General features: G+C 44.1%; 1 protein-coding gene across 1 annotated transcript in view; it reads left to right on the plus strand.

Annotated features, from left to right (window-relative positions):
- brsk2a (BR serine/threonine kinase 2a) overlaps positions 1-24,205 on the plus strand; it is a gene marked incomplete at both ends in the record, with an annotated part of 318,021 nt that overhangs the window by 247,899 nt on the left and 45,917 nt on the right. The window contains 4 exon segments of the mRNA XM_080438342.1: positions 3,227-3,343; positions 13,749-13,782; positions 13,924-13,992; positions 17,158-17,304. Of these exon segments, the coding sequence (XP_080294468.1) occupies positions 3,227-3,343; positions 13,749-13,782; positions 13,924-13,992; positions 17,158-17,304 (367 nt within the window).

Consider the following 24,205-nt stretch of genomic DNA (forward strand, 5'->3'; position numbering starts at 1 on the left):
CTCACCGCATTCCATCAAACCTCCTCTTTGGCGTTCCTCTTCTCCTCTTACCTGGCAGTTCCATCTTCAGCACCCTTCTCCCAATACACCCCTCATCCCTCCTCTGCACATGTCCAAACCATCTCAACCTCGCCTCTCTTGCTTTATCCCCCAAACCCTCTAACCTGGGCTGACCCTCTAAATTGCAGTGTTGATTTCGTCGACTAAAACTATGACGAAAAATGTTTGTCGACTGCCTTTTTTCACTGATGAAAACGAAATAAAAGCGTAATAAAAACTAAGCTACGATGACGAAAACTATGACGAGATATTGACAAATTCGTCAACAAATAAAAACTAGACTAAAATGTTAGGGAGTGACTAGTGGAGAAGAGATCCAGTATACTAAGACAAGTCATTTTATGTTTGGTTGCGCTCGGGTGTTGCGCTCTGATCTACAAGCTCACAACGCGTCGCGCTGTGACACGTTGTGAGCTTGTAGATTGGCTATTTTCAGCATGCAACCAAGTGTTGGCGGTGCCATCAAGGCACCAAGGCACCGCCAAAATACATTTTAGTCGACTAAATCAACTGTAGATTTAGTCGACTATAATCTTATGATATTTAGTCGACTAAAACATTTCAGATGACTAAAATATGACTGAAACTAAATGGAATTTGATTCAAAAGACTATGACTAAAACGAAATCAGAATTTGCTGTCAAAATCAACATTGCTCTAATGTAGTCATTTCTGATCATGGTCCTACCTTGTCACTCCTAATGAGAATCGTAGCATCCTTACCAGCCTGACTGGCTGATTCAGCCAAACAAAACTCCCTGTCTGAACTCATTCTTCTCCTAGTACTCTTCCACTGTCGACTTGACTGCAATCGATAGCATAGTCACGGACAGTAGACGGCACAGCGAAATACGCTTAACCAATTAAGCCCTAGTTTATACTTTGTTGTGCGCTGCAATAGACTATCTACAAGCTCACAACGCGTCAGATCTGCTTGTAGATCTGCTATTTTTGGGAAGAAAATTGGCCTATAACGACATGCCCAATATAGGGAACCCAAGTTGAAAGTGGTTAATTTGACTCCATAGCTAAGTGTAAAAAATAACCACTTAAACCCCAGCATCCACATTCTGGGGAAAACTTTATAGGGTTTTTAAGCGTTTCTTTTTTTTTAAGACTCTGGAATACACCGTGTAACATTGGCATAGAACAGCAGGGTCTGCAACAGGAGCTGCTGTTTCCCAGCCAGCCCAGAGGTACTGTTACTGTTAGACTCACAGCATGATAGCAACTGTCTCCCCAATAACACCCCAGGCCTCTTCTCCAGGAGGCAGCGCCGCAGCGGGGTGTATAGCTACTCTGATACCACCGATATAGGGGGGAGGGAAGGAGGGGGGGTTGCTTGAAAGGTCGCCCCTCTAACATCTGTAACTGCCTGCCGCATGGGAGGCTGTCTCACCCCGGGCCGGCCATGCATGTACTGTATGCATAGGGTATGTATGTGTGTATGCCTTTGGGTAAACACTACTCCAAGTCATACCCCGTGGTGTTGGTACACATCCACAGGGTTGTGAGCCCTCCACCCTGGGGGTGGTAGAGATGTTAAACGGACAACTAGGCAACACGGTCTGTCTGAATGCCTTCAAACAGCCTCCCTCGCCAGTGGGGGGGAGATGTACTCCACTTTTTTTACTTAAGTAAAAGTAGCAATACCACATATAAGGCAGGCTATAGAAATACTCTGCTACAAGTAAAAGGCCTTTTCAAAATTTGAATATTTCAAATAGCACTCAAATATTTCAAAATTTTTCCAACTTTTTCCAAAATGAGCAGATCTACAAACTCGCAAGGCGTCGCGATGCAATGCATTGTGAGCTTATAGATTGCTATGTTTTTGAGTAGCTGTAAGTATAAAATAGGGCTTCAGCGTTTAATGCATGTTTTGTATATCGTCTCTGTCGGGTGGAAACCTCATATGTCCAACACTGTTACTTTTCAGGATTCAAATTCAAAAATAGCAAAAGTAGCAGATCTACAAGCTCAAAACGCGTCGCTTTGCGCCGCGTTTTGAGCTTGTGGATCTGCAACTTTTTATACTTTTGGGTGACGCTGTGGTATGATCAAGTAGGGCGTTTGTACGAAAAAACACAAAAAGTTAAAATATGGAGATAAGAGGTTTCTGCCCGCAACAATATAATCTCTCAATCCGTTACTTTACACCACTGCCCGCAGGGCGGGAAGAGATGTTAAACGGACGATATAAAAGCAACTCTGTCTGAATGCCTTAAAACAGCCCTACTGGCTGAGAACAGAGACTTAACCTCCTGACACGGCAGCTCCGGCATACTTAAGATGAGGGGGAGATACACTCCACTCCGCTGGCCTTTTAGGGAAGGAGACGGCTCCCATCGCACGCCCCCCCCGCTGTGCCTGAATGTGATGAATAGTGGCTAATGAACGTGCTGTACTGTAGTGTAGCCTCCCCGGCTAGTGCTGCTGCATGCTGCTCGCTGTTGACTCTCTGATAGATGAGAGGGAGAGACAGATAGGGATGGAGGGGTGTGGGGGGGGGGGGGGGGAGGGGGAGAGAGGGTAAGAGGGGCGGAAGAGGACTCGGCAGGGGGTTGTCATCCCTCGCACCGAGCTGTGGCTGAGACGGGAGCCCCCCATTCACATCGCATTCGCATCAAAGCGGGCGAGGAGGGTGGTGGGTGTTGACAGAGAGGTACAGCGTAGGTTGGAAGGTGCTATGTTGATAATGCGATTATGATGTGTCCATGCAGACTCTGTGTGTGTGTGTGTGGGAGGGGATTTAAAAAGTGTGTGTATCGAACACCCCTATATGCCCTTCACGTGTCGCTGGATCTTGATTCATCGTGTGTGCAAATGTCTAATCTGACAGGGGAGTAGTGAAGAAAAACAAAATAGCGATATTATTGTTCAACTCAATAGTTTTGCTGTACAGCAATCGCCCCGAGTCAGTTGTTTATGCATGTGTTTATACTGAGTGTGCGTGCGTGAGCGAGTACCTACAGTACGTGCGTGTGCAAACAAGCCAGATCCACAGTTGTTTGATGGACGGTGCAATGCTACTGTGTCTTAATTCTTCCCACAGGTTTGTGTTTTTGTTTCCAGCAGTGTGTGCAGAAGTACGATGAAAACAAGCTTTCATGTTTCAATAACACTTTCATGTCTCCCTCTCTCTCTCTCTCTCCCCACCGTTCAGCCACAGGGATCTGAAACCAGAGAACCTGTTGCTAGATGAGAAGAACAACATCAGGATTGCAGACTTTGGCATGGCCTCTCTTCAGGTTGGAGAAAGTCTTTTGGAGACCAGCTGTGGGTGAGTAGTAGTAACACAGTGAATATAGCATCAAAATCAATGTATACATTTTTAACCCCTATACACATCGGCTATTTCCCCACAAAATCTTGAAACAATTTGGAATATTTTCGGAAACACAAATCTTGTATATGGGGTCCCTGGCACAACATATTTTCAGATGGGGGGTCACAGGCCAAATACATTTTAATTTGGAGGTCCTTGATTATGAAAAGGATTGAGAACCACTTATCTGGAAGACACTGAGCATGTATGACACTTACTTGAATTGACAGTATATTGGAGAGGACAGGTATGCCTGATTTTACACTCCATCACACGTGGTTAATGTAAAAACATTATCCTATCACACAAAGATTTGGCGGCCCCCCTGTAGTAACTCTGAGGACCCCCCAGGGGTCCCGGACCCTCTGTTGAAGACCCCTAGCCTAGTGCATTGTGAACTGGGGGTCCTTGAAATGAAAACTGAACTGATTCAAAGGGACACCTGAGTCTTCAGCTCCTCTCATAGGTGGCCTACAACTCTTGACCTCACTACCCACTATTTTCCAAATCATATAGTCTGCTTGATTTGAACGCCACTGCCTTCCATTCATTTCAGTAAACGGTATGAAAATCGACTCGCAGAGACTCAAATCTAGCTTGAGACCAATCCAACACAGTGAACTTTATACTGTATTTCGTCAATACAAGATAAGCAATATGCCATACTGTAGTTATGCTATCGTTGCGTTTTGATGCATTTTAAAATATGGGCTAATTTGTAAAAATCGAACCTGAAAATAGTTCCCAAAGCGAAACGATTGATTCACCAACGAAATTCAGACGTCTGTGGCTTATCAGTTATTAGCTGCAAAATGAGGTGTACCCGACGTGAATTCAGTCAGTCCGGTTAGTTTGGTATTGATTATGGTAATGATGATGGAGAAAATGAAAACAAGCAAGACATTTAAAAATAAATCCATTAAAGGGAAATTGGTCTTGGTTTATGCGGTACAGTGTGTTATCAGGCAGATCATGTTGCCAGTGTGTTTTCTCTCCATGTGGCTGTAAGCACAGCCTCGGCCACCGGCCACACATTTTTGGATTTTATGCATAGCCACTAGCCACAACCACTCCAAACTACGGTAGCTTGAGATAAGCAATCCAACACAGTGAACTTTATAGCACCTTTGTACTGCAGTTTGTCCATACAACATACACAATATGCCATAGTTATGTTATTGTTGCGTTTTGATACATTTTTAAATGTGGACTAATTTGTCAAATTGAACCGAAAATAGTTCCCAAAGCAAAAAGATTGATTCACCGTCGACAGTGGACAGTAACAAAGTAACAAAGTGGACAGTAACAAAGTACATTTACTTGAGTACTGGTACTTAAGTTTTTTTTTTTTAATCTTTACTTTACTTTAGTATTTGTATTTTTTGGATACTTAAGTTAATGACTTTCACTCCACCCACTCCAAATATTGTTACTTTGACTCCACTACATTTCTGGAAAGGGAAATCAGCTACTTTTGATGCTTTTGTGTGACGCTGTAGTATGATCAAGTCTAGGACATTAATTTATGAAAAAACAAAAAAATATGGAGATAAGAGGTTTCTGCCCGACGGCGACAAAATATACTTTGACTCAAGCACTGGGGGGGTTGAGTACTTTGTCCACCACTGTGTATTATGAACCCCCTCAGCCCCAGCGGGGACCAACCTGTCAGTCCTGCAACGGCTGCAGGAAATCCTCTCTCTCACGAGGAGGAAAGGAAAGTCCCCTTTAATCTTTATACGGGAGTAGAGGATCACGGCTGTCATTAACAGAAGCAACGTCAAATTGAGGATGACAAATTACCGTGCACAACCCCAATGGACTATGACACCGTTTTCTTGTGAAGCTGTTTTTTTTGCGCGTGCTGCTGACAGAAAAGTGCTTTCTGGTGCATTTTCGGTCTCTTGACGGCGAACAGAGGGGGGTCTAGTGCAGATTTACCCAGACGGGTTTCTGGTGACATGGATGTCTCTGTATGCTCTCTGGTGGTGACACAGAGACCCTCTGACATCCATCCCCAACCTCAGACCCAATTCTGTCCATATTATACCTCCAGACCAGCCGCAACCCGACATATATACGCTCTGGCCAGAAAACACACGATGCGCACACAGCACTGGCGAGGCTGAGCTCAGCCCTGGATCCAATGTCACTTAGTTTATCCACTGTCCGTATCATTCTGTGCACGGCATCTGCAAGCTCTGCAAGCTACAAGTTGTGAGATAGGCTATTTTTATTTAGTGCAGAGAGAAAACAGGCCTAGGATTTGGCCTTGTTTAGAGTCCTTGGGAATCCGGTCAACTAAGTACTGTATAGGTTTTAAGTGGTTAAAAGCAGTTACATAGGTGGATTATGAGACATTGGGCCCCTGGGTACGGACACATGAATCCCATGCTTTTACCCAAGGGGAGTTTGCGGGGAGGTCTTAGGAATGGCAAACTCATTTTAGTTCAGGGGCCACATGGAGGAGGGCCAGAGGGCCAGAGGGCCGGACCGGTACCGGACCGGTAAAATCATGGCATAATAACTAATAATAACAATAACAACAACTTCAGATAGTTTTCTTTGTTTACTTTACTTAGTCTTAGTTAGTACAAGCACATTCTGAAAATGTAAACTTCACAAATAATCCTCTTATTTGGAAAAAAATAAGTGCAACATCAAGAACACAATGCCTCAGTGATTGGAACTTAGACTTCATCTCAGTGTATCTACAAATCCATAAAACTTTAAGTCACAGCCTATCTGGGATTGAACAAAAATACAAAATAAATAATAAATGAATAAAACAACTCTTCTAGGTATCAAATACCTCATATTAATCCTGTGCTAACTCAACAAACCATACAAAGTACAAACTGAGGTAGAAACAATTTAAGAGGGTTGAGTACTACTCCCTGCCTTGTAGGCAACACTAGACAAATAAAAGCTGTGCATTGCATGAACAATTTCAACCAACTAAACTTATGAAATTAGGTGACTGACATCATTACAGTAAATCACACACTGTTCACTGTCTTTACATGTCCACGGAAGGGAATAATTTTCACAGAACTATATCAGGGTGCAGTCTCTCATGCAACATTTTAAGTGGGGTGTTACGCATTGTTTATTTCACTCCTGAAACCTGGCATCTTTTAGCTTTCACAAGTGCATCAATATCAGGCGTCACATCCTGAGTGGCAGCCAATTTCAGAATGTTACTCAAGTGTTCGTTCGTGAGCCGAGAGCGCAGCTTTGTGTTATTGATGTTCATAGAGAACACTTGCTCACAAACATATGTGGTTCCAAACATACACAACACTTTTGCAGCATGGGCTGTCAAGTTGGGGTAACGTGCAGGCAAGAGATACTGATAAAATGTGTCCAAGCCAGCCGTGGCAAACTTGTCCTTCAAATCTGAGTCACACTGCAAGTCTATTATCTCAAGTTGGATGTTTACGGGTAGATCAGAGGCATTCGCGGTGAATGGAGAGGAAAAAACTTTGAAGTCTTTCTCCAGTTCAACAAATATCTGAAAGCGTTGCTCAAATTCCTGGGATAGTCCCGCTATTTTGTCTTTGAACCGCTTCATGTCTGCGCCGCGGCGTGTCGCGCTGCTCGCGCACACATCTTTCAGACAAGGAAAGTGAGCTGCATCACCACGAGCGAGTTGTGTTTCCCACAAAGACAGCTTCAACTTGAACGCACATATGTTGTCATAATACTGCGTGACAACTTTGTTGCGCCCTTGTAGTATTGTATTCAACTTGATTTAGGCCTCTGGATCGGATGAAATTAACCGTTTGGATGACCAACTTCATGTCTTTAATAATCTTTAATGACTTGCAACACAAAGCCTCCTGGTGCAAAACACAGTGAAAAGTCCAAATATCACGTCCTCCATTTGCAGTCTGCACTTTCTCCCTGAACTTTGTCACAACACCTGCTTTTCTCCCGACCATTGAGGGGCAAACATCTGTAGCCAGGCTGACAGCACGAGCCCAGTCCACTCCGACCCTGTCCAGGGCGCCGACGAGTGCCGTCAAAATATCAGCAGCTGTGGTTGTATCCGTCATTGGGACCAATTCAACAAACTCTTCGGTGACTGTCAAAGTGTCATCAACTCCACGGATGAATACAGCCAGTTGAGCAACATCTGTAATGTCGGTGCTTTCGTCAATTGCGACTGAAAACGCAATGAATGACTGTACTTTGCGCTTCAATTGGCTGTCCAAATCCGCTGAAAGATCAGTAATCCTGTCTGCAACTGTGTTTCTTGTCAGGCTGATATTTGCAAAAGTCTGGCGCTTTTCAGGGCACACGATCTCCGCAGCCTGGAGCATGCATGTTTTCACAAATTCCCCATCACTAAATGGCTTTGAGGACGCAGCTATTTCATTAGCAATAACATAGCTGGCTCTCACTGCAGCGTCACTTATTTCTCGGCCAACTGCCGACTGCTGTTTTTTCAGACCCGCCAACAATTCTTTCACCTGTGTGTTTTAGGACGAGCGTTCCATTTTCCACCCGGATGCTGTTTTTGTTTTTTTGAATTTTTTTATGCTTTGCAAAATCATCTCGCGGGCCGGATTAAACTACTTAGTGGACCTGATCTGGCCCGCGGGCCGTATGTTTGACATCCCTGTTTAGACAGAGCTTCTAATGTTGTAGTTTTTCACTTGGATTTTAGATACTCTGCTCCTTTAAAATCCTGCAGATAAACTGAGGGGATAAACACTGACATATAAGATATCATGACATCTTCAATAGGGCTATTCTTTCAGTTTCTCAGTACGACTATTGGGGCTCGGCAATTGACATGAATGACTAAGACCTTTGACAATGTGACAAAGAAAGTTAATAACAGCGACTTGACACACAGGCTCGGATTCAGGGTATTCCGTGCCGACATGAACGCCACCAGCATTTAAAATGTACAGTATATTCAGTACAATTGAAATCAGCTGATCTCTCTTTCCTGGAAAGCCTGCTTCTACATTGCCCCTGTGAGAGTCTGAGTCAGCAAGTTAGTTGAGCATTCTTTCAAACTAACTGTGTCTATATTTGATTATTGTGTTATGTTGTATTTTGAGTCACGCCTGTGGCGGTTGTGCGATCCGATCCAGGTGCGCCGCATCTGCTCATTCCCCTGTGTGCGTTTACAGAAGCTAAAAAACTACTCGCCGCAGGTGGAAACTCTCGCATTTTGTCCCAGACGTAGCCATACTGTACACACGCACGCACGCCGCGCACACACTCCTGCACGTAGACACAACGCCTGAGCGCACTGCTTAGCACACTCCGTACTGTTTTCCTTCCCGTCTCGGCTCCCTCATAATTTCCGATGCAGTTTGTGTTTGTTGATTGTTGGCGCTCTCGTGGCTGTCCCCGTCTCTAAGTGCAGATATGACAGTTTTTTAATTAAAGACATTTATCTGGGGCCCCCTCGCACCACACTGCAGTCTGACACAAATGTATTCCATTTGCTATGGCTAATGGAACGGAGTGAGGGTGAAACCTCCCCCCAGGTGTAGTGGCTGGAGGTGCAGGGGAGCCTGAAAGTGTTGCATGTGCATACACACACACACACACACCGTAGCAGGCACACTGACAAGGACATGCATGTGCATACACACACACTGTAGCAGGTACACTGACAAGGACATGCATGTGCATATACACACACTGTAGCAGGCACACTGACAAGGATATGCATGTTACTGTGTGCTGCAAAGGTCTGTTCAGTACAGTTCAATTGACTTTTGACTATCCATTTTAAGCTGTATTTTATACTTTGGCTTTTCTGAAATAGCAGATCTACAAGCTAACAACACGTCACAATGTGATCGGTTAATTTGGGGGGGAATTCAACACACATTTCAAAATTTTTAAACTGTGTCGTACATGTGATTCCAAATCCCAGAACTATGCGAGGTTAGAAAAAGTCTTTAATTACTTCATTGTAACTGTCCACAGTACGATGCATGTCGCGGTCTGATAACATTGGTACGTAGTACAGACTCACTCCAAAGCTTTTGAAGAAACTCATCAATTCTTGTTTGAGCTTATTGTTTGAATGATGTTGTTTGAACATTATGTGTACCTCTTTGGTACAGGAACCACTGCCTTAGATAATGTTATATCTTCAGACTAGAATGCGTGTTTGCTTTGATACTTAACATAACAAGTACCTTTATTGATTTTGCAATGAAGAACTTTGAGTAAAGCAGAATAAACGCTGATGTTCAAATGGCCCTGATATAACGGTTCTTCACAGTAAAGCTAAAACACTCTCTTTTTTTGAATTTACATCCTTTCTACTCCACTGCCTCAGCACTCTGAGCGCCTCAGATCCATAGATAAATGTCTTTTCTACCTAATGCTGTTCCACAAACCACTCACAGCAGCATCTTTCTGCAGTGCAGTGCTATTGCTGGTGCCCTCCAGACATCATAAAATAGCAGGAATTCTCCCATGTCTGCTCTCACTGAGTACCGTTCACTTTAGGAAGTATCTTTTTTCCTCATACTTTATAGGTTTCAAAATATTCAAAAGGAAAATGGGCAAAAGTATATATTTTGTAGAAAAGGACAAATTGTATTTATTTTGAGCCATGTTCTATGGTACATGTTTGTATATGTAGAAAATGTCATGTGAAATATATATGTAATGTTTTTCAGGCCTATCTTGCCTCCATTGATAGTCACAGTATACCGTGTACAAATACAGGAAACAGGGAAAGAGTGACATGCATCTAAGGTCTGCGGAGACCAGGAATCGAACCCGGGTATAGGCGAGGGCCTATGTGGTACGCACCTCAACCACTCTGCTATCGGCACCCCAAATATATTTGATGTATATTTGATTATATTGACATCCATTATTATACATTAGCTAGGTGTGTGTGACCCGGGGGTGTGCAGTGCCAAGTGGCAATTCAGTTGGACCAACGGTTTCCGAGAACCAAACCGTTGGCTTCAGTGATTGCCGGAGCTTTGCATCTCGTTTGTGCAGATTTGCCAATATAAATGGCAGCATGTACAATAGAACCCCATTTGCATTTGACCATCTACTTCAGTAGTATCTGTCGTCCCAGAGATGAAAAGAAATGGTATCAAATGGGGGTCAGTGGCCAAATCCATATCAAACTGGGGGTCTTAAAAATTCAGAAGCTGTGCATCACTGTAGTAGAGGAATCAGTGAATCAGTGGTTGAGCCAGTGGAAAGGTGCGCGCATGACGCACGGAGGGAGAGAAAAGGTCGAGCAGCATAATGGAGTGTCCCACCGCTGACAGTATTAAGATTCAAATCTCACCAAATGCCAAGTGAGTGTAATTCAGTCTTTATTTATCTGCTCACAATGTTTGCCTGCTGTCACCTGGGCAAATAATGAGTGAGCATCCATTCATGGTTTGTATGTGTTCTGGTCTTCACACTTCACGCTTAACGAGGGCTTATCTCAAACTCATTAGCCACCACTAGTGGTGGTGTAAAGTAACTAAGTGTATTTACTTAAGTAGTGTACTTAAGTACAATTGGAGGTACTTTTACTTTCCAACTTTTGATACTTTAAACTTATTAAACGTATTCCAACACCTTTGTACTTTAACTCAAGTTTTTTAAATGTTATACATGCCTTTTACTTGTAAGAGTATTATTATATTGTGGTATTGCTGCTTTTACTTCAGTAAAAAAAAAATCTGAGTACTTCTATCACTACTGCTCATTAGTTTTTCATCTGCATAATGCTCTATGACACCTGCAATAAGGAAGGCTGTTATTTGCATAGGCTCCGGTTTGAACTTGAGCCACTGATGAGGTTATGGCGGCGTTCGCTATCGCCCTGCCCTGCCGTCATCATCATGACAGCCTGCCGGAGCCACGGAACGCTACGTTCCGTCAGGGCCGCTATTCATGCGAACACAGCAGACAACGAGAGCGGCTAATAAGCTCCGTGTTTACACACCTCGCATAGGCTCTCATTAGAAGCAGGTATCCTGCCATTAGAATGGACTGTGTGGGGGCAAGCTTGGGGGGCACGTCACCACGCTGAAAGGTTGGGTGGGGGGAGACAGACTTCTGCTTAGAATATCGTCGCTGTCGGGCAGAAACCTCCTCCATCTCCATATTCAAACTTTTTGTGTTTTTTCGTGAATTAGTGTCCTACGTGATTGTACTACAGCATCACACCATGCACCTTGACTTAAAAAGACTCACGGCATAGCACTAAGACGTGGTCAGACCATATCTTAGCGGTCAGACGTGGTCAGACCACATCTTAGCGGTCAGACGTGGTCAGACCACAAGCGTAAAAAGAAATGTAGGGACACCGACAGTTTAATTCGGCCATACTCGGCCAATTCGCAAGCGATTGTTATAATTAAAGTGTTAAAGTTCTATTTAATCTCCAAAGTGTATATGTTAATTTAGTGTATCAATTATTGATTTTATTATCCCTCTATCAAACGCTTAACACATTTACCGCCGGGCCCGTAGTTCTACGGGCCGTTAAATCCAACGGTTAAGCGCCGAGCCCGTAGTCCTACGGGCTGCGGTCTTTTCGCGCATGCGCGGTCCGGGTGCACTTTCGGAATTTTTTTGATCCACTTCCGTTTCCGGTTTGATGACAGGAAATATAATTATTTGGGATCCGGTTTTGAAGATCACGCCCGCTCCCATTCTACAGACGAAACTGAAACTCAATTCTCTTCCTGTAGTTTTTTCTCCTCGCATTTCACTGTTTAACGTAATCCGCTCTAACTCAAACATGGATGCCCCGTTTGACACGCGATCTTCACTGGGAGATACAGGGAGATCTCGCGGATGTAAACAGACCGTGTAGAGCTCAATCTTAAGGATTTTAACAAGATCGATGGCGACATGAAAAAAACAAAAAAACAACAAAAACACCTTGGCACTGGTGAGTACATTATGAGATTAACCTCTGGCGGTCGATGTGTTAAGGGTAATAAGGAAATGTCGGGAGGCGGGAGGGCGCACAGAGCGCATGGATGATAGGCAGCCAAGTGCCCTACTCGGCCAAGTCTCAAGCGAGTGTCGATTTAACTCTGAAAGAACTCTGAATCCTTGTACCCATTTGTATCTCTCATCAATTTCATATCCATACATTTTATAATTTGTCCCATTACTTGTCCGTTTACAAATGGACACGGGTCAAACGGCAACGGTCAAATGAACCGAGGCGGACAAAATCGTCTCTTGAAGGAGAGCTCGATCGCGCTCTAAAAACACCACCGTCCCATAACTCGGCCAACTTTGCCCCGTCGTAAAGCAGCTATGAAGCTGTTATCGCTTCAAGAGAGGAGGCAGTTTGGCAAGAGCGCCGTGTCAAAATATTGGAACAGTGCCACTGTGTTTATGTAGAGAAGAACGAGCCACTGCAAGCGTCTATAAACAATCTTCATACAGTACCGTATCGACGTGTCAGTCTAGCCCGTGGCTTTTACTGCGAGTCCATCCAGGTGGCGGTAAAGATTAATGGGGCCCCGTTCGCGGTCGCTAGTTTTAGACGGCGCCCTTGAGTGTGGGCGGGCGGGAGGAACGTCCAGACGCCCTCAGGACGTCGAAAACACCGGAGCACATCTTGACCGGTGTGTGTACCGAAGAAGACCCAAACATTGTTCCATTCTTTTCCGCCGCTCAATTGAGTTTTAACGCGGTCGTCTCTCTGGCCTGTTTAATGGCCGGTCTTGACATGTTGCTATCTACTCTGCCAGCATTACATTATAGCGTCTCTGTCGGGTGGAAACCTGATATGAAACCTCATATGTCTCAAACTGTTACTTTTCAGGATTCAAATTCAAAAATAGCAAAAATAGCAGATCTACAAGCGGAAAGCGCGTCGCTTCGCGCCGTGTTTCCAGCTTGTAGATCTGCTACTTTTGATGCTTTAGTGTGATGCTGTAGTATGATCAAGTAGGGCATTAATTTACGACAAAACACAAAAAGTTAGAATATGGAGATGCAAGGTTTCTGCCCGACAGCAAATGTATATATATACCGCTGCCTGTTTTCCAATAAAGTGGAGGCTGTGAAAGTGTGAGCACCAATGAAGGATTGGAGCAGGGTTGGATTTGCTGGGGGGGAGGGGGGGAGGGGGGGGGGGAATCAATGCCTCTGCTTTTGAATGCATGTTAACGACAATAATAACCCTCCCTGGCATCCCTATGTTGGGCAACATTTTTTAAAGAATTCAAAATAGCGAAAATAGCAGATCTACAAGTTCACAACACATCCCATCATGACGCATTGTGAACTTGTAGATCTTTGTTTGTTTTTTTTACAAACAGAACTCTGAATTATAGAGTGTGTGATTCACTTGTATTCTGTATCTGCCCCCTCTCCCCTCCCCCACCAGATCCCCGCACTACGCTTGTCCAGAAGTCATACGGGTGAGTGTGTCTCCTGTCTATACCAAATTATTATTATTGTTTAACTTTATTTTTTGTACTTTCTGAATCTTATCCCTCCGTCCCCCTTTGAACCTTCAACCTCGCCCTCATTCTCTCTCTCTCTCTCTCTCGCCCCCGCAGGGTGAGAAATACGACGGGAGGAAAGCGGACGTCTGGAGCTGCGGGGTCATTCTCTTTGCCCTATTGGTGGTAAGTGTCCACGTATTGTTTACCTGCTGACACGGTGTCTGGGGTCAAGTCCCCTCAGAGAAAATTGCCGCCCAAATATTGCTGTTTACTGAACATTCACCACCCACAGTGTGAAGGCCTGCTGCAGTTTATCCCAGTGCTTCTCAAACTTTTTTCGTGTCAAAGACCCCCAAATTGATATGTATTTAAGTGGTTAAAATGATTGTGACGCTATATTAACTAATTTTGATGGGGACCCCCTGGTACCCCCCAAGGACCCCTGCGGGTCCTCCGACCCTACTTTGAGAACCATTGGTTTTATCCCATCTGGTCAGTGGTGGAAGAAGCACTCAGATCTTTAACTTTAACTTTAAGTAGCAACACTATAATAAGTCCTGTACAAGTACAAGTCCTGCATTCAAAATAACTTCTGCACCCTGAAGCTTAAACAACATGTGCTTTGCTTGCACAATAAAGGCTCTGATAACTGAAGCATCTTCCTATTCATTAACCCATTCAATCCAGGAACGCATCTGCGTCATTTGAGCTAAAACCGTTATTTTATACTTTGGCTATTTTTGAAAAATCTTGATTTTTTTTTGCAAATCTCTGAATATACATGTTTTTAAAGCAAACATTTGTAACTCACATCTTTGCTTCTGGAGGTCCCTGGAACAAAATATTTTACAAATATTCGCTTTAGAAAATATATTTATTCAAAGATTTGCACAAATTCTCACGATTTTTCATAAAATCTACAAGATCTACAAGCAGATCTACAAGCTCATAGCGCGGCACTCGGTGCCGCGCTATGAGCTTGCATATCTGCTGTTTTTGAATAGCCAAAGAAATCTTAAAACGACACGGATGCGTTCCCGGATTAAACGGGTTAAGGCCCACAGACCGGGCCGTCCACAGAAACCCAAACGACTGTATTCATAATCAGCTTCATATTCTCCAGCTCTCCATATAATGTCCTGAAGGCCTGTCTCATCAACAGCTGTTGTACGCCAGTTCCTACACACTCCTCCTGCTCCATGCATAATTCATACATACAGCCAAACAGAAACTATATATACAGCCTAAAATAAATACCAGTGCTGATGATGGCTTTTTTGGCCACAGGGCCTTGAGTGTTTGTTTTTACATTGTCAGTTTATTTTTTTGTTTTGTCTCGCTCACTCACTCTCTCTATCTCTCCCTGTTTGAAGGAATACAGTAGCGTGTGTGTTTGTACTGCTTAATTCAGTGGTTCTCAAACTTTTTCATGTCAAGGACCCCCAAATTGATATGCAGTTAGCCGCAGCAGACCCCAATCTGAAAATGTTTTGTGCCAGGGACCCCCAGAAGAGAAGATGTGTGTTAAAAAAAAATCGTAATACTTTCGAGGACCCTTGGCAGAACTACTTAACCTGACGCTTCCAGATCCAAGAAGCTTACGTCACACATTTGTTTCTCAGCTTATTTGTCTTGAGAAACGTAGTTACTCAATACCGCCCCCATCTGGCAGAGTCAGGTTAAGAACTACTGGCTTAATTTATGCTCTGTCGTACGACTACAGCGTTTTCCCCCCGTAAATAGCCGATCTACAAACTCACGACGCGTCTTATGCCTGACTTGCTGTGAGCTTGTAGCTTGCCGGATTTGACCCCGGGGCAAGCGTGTTTTGGGACAAGCGTTCTTGTATTCGTTAGGGTGCATACATACAAACATACCATGGGCGCGATGCCCTGATCGACGGCGGCTCCCTTGTTCGATTACCAGTATTTTTTACTCAAGTAACATTTTGAATACAGGACTTTTACTACACAGTATTTCTACTGACGTACGTCTTCCACAACTGTCTCGCTGGGAGAGGACCATTTGTCTGATGCTAGGAGACGCACGCACTCCCTGGCAGTTAGACCGCCCTCAGATCATCTGTTACACCGGCTCGCCCCCTTTCCTCTCCCCCTGCTGCTCTTCTTTTCCGTGAGCCTTTTTGTTTTGGCGTCTCTTTAAGTCTCTCTGGCTGTCTCGCTAGTCTCTCGTTCTCACTTTGTCTTCCTCTCTCTGCCTCTCCCGTCTCGTGGCGGAAGCTGCCATTTTGTCAAACGGCCACATCTGTGCGGTGTCAGCTCGGTTCTGATGAATGACCCTGATGTGTGAGCGCTGTAAAGAGAAAGAGAGGGTGGATGAGCTGGGTGGTTATTAGGAACCGCGCTTCTCGCTTTTTTTACTCACCGTTTATTATTTATTTAGAGAAGTGGTTCTCAAACTTTTACACGTCAAGGACCCCCAAATTAATATGTATTTGGCTTTGGTTCCCCCATCTGAAAAGATTTTGTGTCAAGGACCCCCCATACATGATTTGTGTTTGTATTTTTCAATTTTTTTAACAAGATTCTTTTGAAAATAGCTGTGTACTGTGGACTGTATAGGCTTAAAGTGGTTAAAATGATTTTGATGTTATACTCTTAACTTATTTAGCTGGAACCGCCTCCGGGACTCCACTGTGAGATTCACTGAGTACAAGTTATTGGCCGAAGCTCTCTAATTTGAGCGTATAAAGACTCCAGAGAGAACGCTCGTTATGCGGTGCGGGATGACGCTCTCAGAAAGGCCTGTTACATGCGTGCGTTGTTGAACGTCATTCCTTATTCACATTATAGTTTTCATTGGTTGAAGGCTGCAACACTCATCTGATGCAAAACCTCTCCACGCGTGCCTATTCATCTCTCTATACCTTAAGGTCTTTACACACTGCAGGCATGATGAATAAACCAGTATTTTGCATAAAAACATACGGTATAGTTGATGACTCATTCATACAGATTGATGCCTTTATGTGCTGTGAAAAATGTAATTATTGCATCACTTTTATCCTCACTTGTGCTTCCTTTGCTTCCCCTCTCTCCGTCTCTTTCTCTCTTTCTCTCTCTATCTGTCTCTCTTTTTATTTTTCTCTCTCTCCCTCTGTCTCTCTTCCTCCCTCCATCTCTCTCTCTCTCTCTCTCTCTCTCTCTCTCTCTCTCTTTCTGTTCCTCTCTCTCTATCTCTGTTTCTCTCCCTCCCTCTGGCTCTCCCTCTCTCCCATCTCTCGCTCTCTCTCTCTCTCTCTCTCTCTCTCTCTCTCTCTCTCTCTCTCTCTCTCTCTCTCTCTCTCTCTCTCTCTCTCTCTCTCTCTGTCTCTCTCTCTCTGTGCAGGGCGCTCTACCATTTGACGATGACAACCTGCGGAACCTGCTGGAGAAGGTGAAGCTGGGAGTGTTCCACATGCCTCACTTCATCCCTCCAGACTGCCAGAACCTGCTGCGCGGCATGATCGAAGTGGACGCCACCAAGCGCCTAACGGTGGGTTCAATGACCCCCCCACTCATGTGCTCTGACCACTTATGGTTAACCACTATACACCCTCTGTACTCTTAGTCAAATGGATCTGAGTTTAAAAAAATATAATTAATGTTATTATTTGGGGGCCCACTTGCAATATACTCATGGTTTCTACTCAAGGAACCGCTGCTATTGCATATCGTCACTGTCGGGCAGAAACCTCATATCTCCATATTCTAGCTTTGTGTGTTTTTTCGTAAATTAACGCCCTACTTGATCATACTACACATGTAGCGTCACACAAAAGCAGCAGATCCACAAGCTTGAAACGCGGCGCGAAGCGACTCGCTTTGAGCTTGTAGATCTGATACTTTTGATGCTTTTGATTTTGAATCCTGAAAAGTAACAGTTTGGGACATATGAGGTTTCCACTCGACAGAGACGATATGGAATATTTCATCATCATGCAATGCTACTTGTAGTGATTGCACATATCTTGGTAGCAGTAAAGTGTTGTAAGAGGTGATTTGTCACAGTTGTCGTTGAGTAACTCTCCAGCTATGTCCCGTCTGGGTAAAGGGAGAGAAATCCGTTCTTTGGGGAATTGTCGCTGTCGGTGGAAACCTTGTATGTCCAAAATAGTTACTTTTCAATGTGTTCCAATGGATCCAATGAATTTATTATTTAGTCACAAACTCTTGTTAATACTTGTCATAGGTTCAATATGTAGAAAACCCACAGACACACTTAACCACTTTCACTTAAACCTTTAAAAAGAAAAGTTAAAAATAGCAAAGATAGCCAATCTACAATGTAGATCGGCTATTTATCGTGACATTGTATTATGACGAAGTAGGGCATTCATACACGAAAAACCATGGAAATATGGAGATACGAGGTTTCTGCCCGACCGCACCAAAACGAGCGATAAGCTGGGGGAAGCTATAATGCCCCAAGGAGCGAGTGTGGTGCCAGAGATACACACTGGGCTAAAGTGGCTTAATCTCAACTCCACGAGGTTGCCAAGCCAGACATTTTCCTTGTGCTGTTTGTTTCCACAGTGTTTCACAAAATTGTGTTTGTGCCTCAATCCCCCCAATTCCATTTGAGACCCCCAAACCCCCCCCCCCCCCCCCCCTCCACAACAAGTACATGGCCTGAATTCAACAGAGGTCCCGCTGTTTGAGTACTTTACGCGCTGCTACTCTGCTTTGATGCCAAGTCTTTTCATTTTCCACACACACACCGATGAATGAATGATCACCTCGCCAAGGTGTTCAGAGGAAAGAGAGAGAACAAACAGGAGGTGTGGAGGAGGGCAACCGGGGTCAGGAATAAGAACAATGAACAGAGAGAGAGAGAGAGAGAGAGAGAGAGAGAGACTAGAAGTAAATAATGAAAGTGGTCAGTGGAGTCAAGGAGCGTGCCGTGCACACCGACGTGTTGCCGCCCTTTTTTCTTGTATGATCATTTGCATCCCGTCTGTGCAAAGAGATACAGTCACGTTATCTACATACACACGCACACGCACACGCACACACACACACACACACACACACACACACACACACACACACACACACACACACACACACACACACACACACACACACACACACAGAGTCTCCAGGTATGGTGTGTTGTGTTGTGAATCCGGTGACACTGTCCTTGAGCAGTGTAGTGCCGTGTATACGCAAATGTCCCACTTCTCTACACCACGGCCATCCATCACCTGTGTGGCCGGTATGGTCCTCTGCTGCACCTCCAAAGACCTCAGATAAAAGAAGAGCCTGAGACCATCACATAACAATACATCTTTTTGCTGTGCAATGTCACTGGCTTTACTACTGTACATGTATTAAATTAACGCCTTGAACCCCTGCATCCTGTGTGTGGGGGGGGGGGACATTAGCCAAAAATAGCTGATCTACAAGTTCACAATTGATTGATTGATGTACTTTTATTTTTATTAAGACTGATGAGAATCACAGTACATAGAAGTACAAATTCACAATACAAGGTCTACTAAACTGGAAGACTCATTAAGCACTTGGCTTGTTTAAGATGAGAACCCCATGCACACAAATCATGATGACATATAAGAGGCAGACAGATATACACACTACTATACAGAATGTCATACAATCAGCTTTCAGGTTACTGGTATGAAGAGAGAAAAAAATATATACAAAAGAAGAAAATGAAAGAGGGGGGGGGGTAGGTTAAGACTTAGACAGGGGCCATTTTCGAATTCCAGCCTCCTGAAGGTGTATCTTTAGGGCAGTTTTGAAAGTGAGTAGGGTTTTACACTCCTTTACTCCTTTTGGTAGGGCATTCCACATTTTTGATGAATAGCATGAGAACGAGTTCATTCCCTCCCAGCAAGCACAATGACGTCATGATGACGTTATGATGACGCCCGGTCATCACCCCGGTGACGTTCAGGACTAGGCCAGATCACAGCCCATATGGGGATGATCTTTACGTCATTTACAGGACGTCATCACCGGGACATCATATGGACATTTGGACAGCAATTTTGGGTGATGAGAAATGTGTTTAGATGACGTCCTGGAAGTGACGTTTTTGTGGTCAGGATAAATTTTGGTTGAAATCAGGTGATATTCTGGGCCAGATCTGACTTGTCTTGGTTTGACTTGATCTAGCCCCAATCGAGACGTCACTGATTGGTCCGGGTCCTGACTGTGCTTGCTGGGCTTAGTTGAGCCAAATCTGGGTTGAACATGATTTGTGGTGCTGCCTCTGGTGTTATGATCATGGAAAATTAACATTTTGGAAGTATTTTGACAAATACAGGGGGATCCCAATGTTGTGGTGTATCTTGAAGACCAGGCCCATAGCAGGTTGCTGTACTCTGTCCTCAACCCTAAGCCATCCAATCCTAGCAAAATGAGCAGGGGTTAGATGGGTTTTGTGATTGAGGCCAAGAAGTAGCCTTACAAGTTTGTTTTGGGATGTTTGGAGCCTTGTTTTTAAGGCCTTGGAGGTGTTGTGATACCATGAAGTGCATGCATAATCATAATGACCTTGAATGAGGGCCCCTGCAAGTATCTTCAGAGTATTCTTACTGACTACTTGAACATACTACAGCATCACACAAAAGCATCAAAAGTAGCAGATACAAAAGCTCGAAACATGGCCAAAGCGACACGTTTTTGAGCTTGTAGATCTACTACTATTGCTACTTTTGAATTTGAATCCTGAAAAGTAACAGTTTTGGACCCGACAGAGACGATATAACATAAAACAAGTCACAACATTACGTACACAGTATAAGAATCTAAAGAGACAACCCATTTAATAACGTAAATCCTAACAGCGATGACAATGAAAATAATAGTGAATTACAAACAATGAGACTATGATAGCTAGTGATATGCAGCAGTTAGTGAGTTTCATTTAGACAGATGTGCCCGGCTCTTCTGTCCACTGGCTGTCCCTCAATTGATGACTAACTCCACACATGTTGTCCCCCCCTCCTCTCTCACACTCGTGTCTCTTGTCCTCTGTTCCTCACACCTCATGTCTCTCCGCTTGTCTTTAGCTGTGATGGTGCAGTCAGAGGGGACACGGAGCTGAGGGGTGTTAACCCATTAAGACCGGGAACGCATCTCTGTGTCATTTTAAGATTTCTTAATAGCAGATATACAAGCTCGAGCTTGTACTGTTGATCTGCTATTTTTGAAAAAGAAATCGTGAAAATGTGTGCAAATCTTTGAATATATATACTCATAAATTTTTAACTCAAACTCTTTGCTTCTGGTGGGGTCCCTGGAACAAAATATTTTTAGATTGGGGTCCGTGGCCAAATACATATCATTTTGGGGGTCCTTGACATGAAAAAAGTTTGATTATACAACATAAGTTGTTAGGATTTAGAAGACATTTGTAGACCTTTGTAGAATCCCCAGAAGCAATGATTTGAGTTCAAAATGTTCGCTTTAAAAAACATATATATTCAAAGATTTGCAAAGATTTTCACGATAGAAATAAATAAATAGCAGATCTACAAGCTCATAGCATGGCACTCAATGCCACGCTATTTTTTGAATAGCCCAAAGTATAAAATAATGGTTATAGCAAAAAAATCTAAAATGACACAGATGCGTTTCCGGATTGAATGGGTTAAATTGTGACATATAGCAGATTGTCTAATGGACCCAACAGTGCGGTCAGTGCAGACGAGTGGAACAGCCACTGTGCGTGCACGGTGCACGCGTGCGTGTCAGAATCCATCACAGTGAACCGTGGGTGTGAGAAATTGTTCACTAGGAGGGCAGAATTTAGTTAATTGAACCAATATTTTCATGTCTGATGATGATACGCAATTAGACGCACTAATTATTGGCCGTATGTGCCTAGCTACACAACTTAATGCCCACTGTCACTGTCTCTCAGATAGATTACACACGCACACACACACGGCTAGATAGGCTATTTTGGGCCGTGCAACAGTATCACACGACTAAGTATAAATCAAGCCTAAATCTAACGATTTTTATAACAATAAAATGACCATTTCTCTTGTGTGAGGACCAGGTAAATTGTCCTAGCGATGTCTATTGCTCAAATTCCACTATTCGAGACATCCTCGCAAGTATAATACAATTAAGTACACACACACACACACACTCGCGCACACGCGTTACAACAGTGCCGTGTTTTTGGGGCGGCACGTAGCAGAGCTTAGTGGGGGCTTAGTCCAGTAAAACCCTCTTTCATTCGCTGTCTTAGTGTCAGGGTCGCTGAAGGCTATTGGGCGGGCGACCACGTCTCAGGCTGTCACTGTTCAAATGAACACCCAGACAGGAAGGTCTGCCTCCTCGTGATCCCTGACTAATGAAGAGGATTGGCTGGCTTATTACATTAAAGAGCAGTTCATCATACCGGAGAGTGTAGATGGATAATAATGATACCCTCCTGAGGACAGCACAGAGTCTCTCTGCTTGCCGCGGCTTCGCGCCGTGTTTCGAGCTTGTAGATCTGCGACTTTTGATGCTTTTGTATGACGCTGTAGTATGATCAAGTAGGGCGTTGATTTACGAAAAAACACAAGTTGAAATATGGAGATAAGAGGTTTCTGCCCGACAGCAACGACACCACCAGAGACCAGAGCCTTCGCATCCCACTGTAAAATAGAGACATCTCTGTCCATCTGTCCGCCTGTCTTCTCCTCATTTGGTTGACCAGTCAAACTGAAATTGTACATGTGCATTGACTTGATCAGCATATCGTCACTGTCGGGCAGAAACCTCTTATCTCCATATTCTACCTTTTATATTTTTTTGCGAATGAACGCCCTACTTGATCATACTACAGTGTCACACAAAAGCATCACAAGTAGCAGATCCACAAGCTCGAAACGCGGCGCGAAGCGGCGCGTTTTGAGCTTGTAGATCTGCTACTTTTGATATTTGAATCCTTGAAAACTTTTGATATTTGAATCCTGAAAAGTAAGTACTATGAGGAACACAAAGAACCATTCACTAAACAAAATGGTTCTGGGTGATGGTTCTTCGTGGAACCATATGGCCTTTTACTGAACCATTTAAGAACTGATGTGTGTGCAGAGAGACAGAGGGAGGGTCAGTGAAGGACATTGAGGGCTGACAGCCATCAGTGTCACCCAGTAACAGTCCTCACAGCAGGTCCCCATCGCCCTGCCCTCCCTGAGGGCTCTGCCTGCTCTGATGGACTGCCATATGCCTCACACACACACACACACACACACACACACACACACACACACACACACACACACACACACACACACACACACACACACACACACACACACACACACACACACACACACACACACACACACACACACACACACACACACGCGCACACACACACATCGTGGCTGCCGGATGGAAACCTTGTATGTCCAAAACCAGAACTTTTCAGAAAATGGGAAAAAGTACCAGTGTTCCAATGGATCCAGTGTAGTTATTATATTTACAGTAGTCACAAGCTCTTGTTGATACTTTTCATTGGTATTTATAAAACGCACTTTCACTTTCAAAATGGTTAAAAAATTGCGGAAATTGCAGAGCTCACATTGCCAGTGATCACTCTCCCCTGTGCCAATGTTGGCACCCGTACCGAAGGTTGCCTATACCCTGTAGGGCATCGATTTATGGAAAAACATCCAAAATTGAAATAGGGTGAAGTTTTTCACCCAACAGAGATGATATATTTGAACACACATTTTATTTTCTAACAGATACACTCGCACAGACAAGTGTCCTGGGTCAAACGAATCGAATACACACCCCACACGCAGCCAATCCAATACCATTGCAGTACTCCCCTCTGTTAAGTGAGAGCAGCTGGTGCCTGTACTGTGCGATTGACTGACCGACTGATGCGATAGCGCATTTCGAACCCCATCACTCTCCGGCCTCTGTGTGTGTGTGTGTGTGTGTGTGTGTGTGTGTGTGTGTGTGTGTGTGTGTGTGTGTGTGTGTGTGTGTGTGTGTGTGTGTGTGTGTGTGTGTGTGTGTGTGTGTGTGTGTGTGTGTGTGTGTGTGTGTGTGTGTGTGTGTGTGTGTGTGTGTGTGTGTGTGATATTGGTCTCTGGTTTGTTGCCTCCAGGACTTCAATAACACAGGGACAGAGGAGGTCACGCACAGTCTTTGATCTGACAGGCAGAGTGTTTTTTATCAGATCCAGTAACAAAAAAACGCATGGGTTCCCGGGGCTAATAATCCAGTGGTTCTCAAACATTTCTTTGGGCTTCAGTATACCTCCTAATTCCTGACTTCTAAATCCGAGTAACCCCTTTACCCACTTGTTGCTTAGAAAACTCGCAAGAGAGAACAATAGCTAGCAGATGATGCTATGAATGAATGATAGTCCTCCTTTTGAACATGAAAGAGTTGCAGTTTGGTGCCTC

This window comes from Gymnoscopelus braueri, assembly GCF_963280865.1.
Source record: "Gymnoscopelus braueri genome assembly, chromosome: 9".
In the NCBI taxonomy this organism is placed as follows: Eukaryota; Metazoa; Chordata; class Actinopteri; order Myctophiformes; family Myctophidae; genus Gymnoscopelus; species Gymnoscopelus braueri.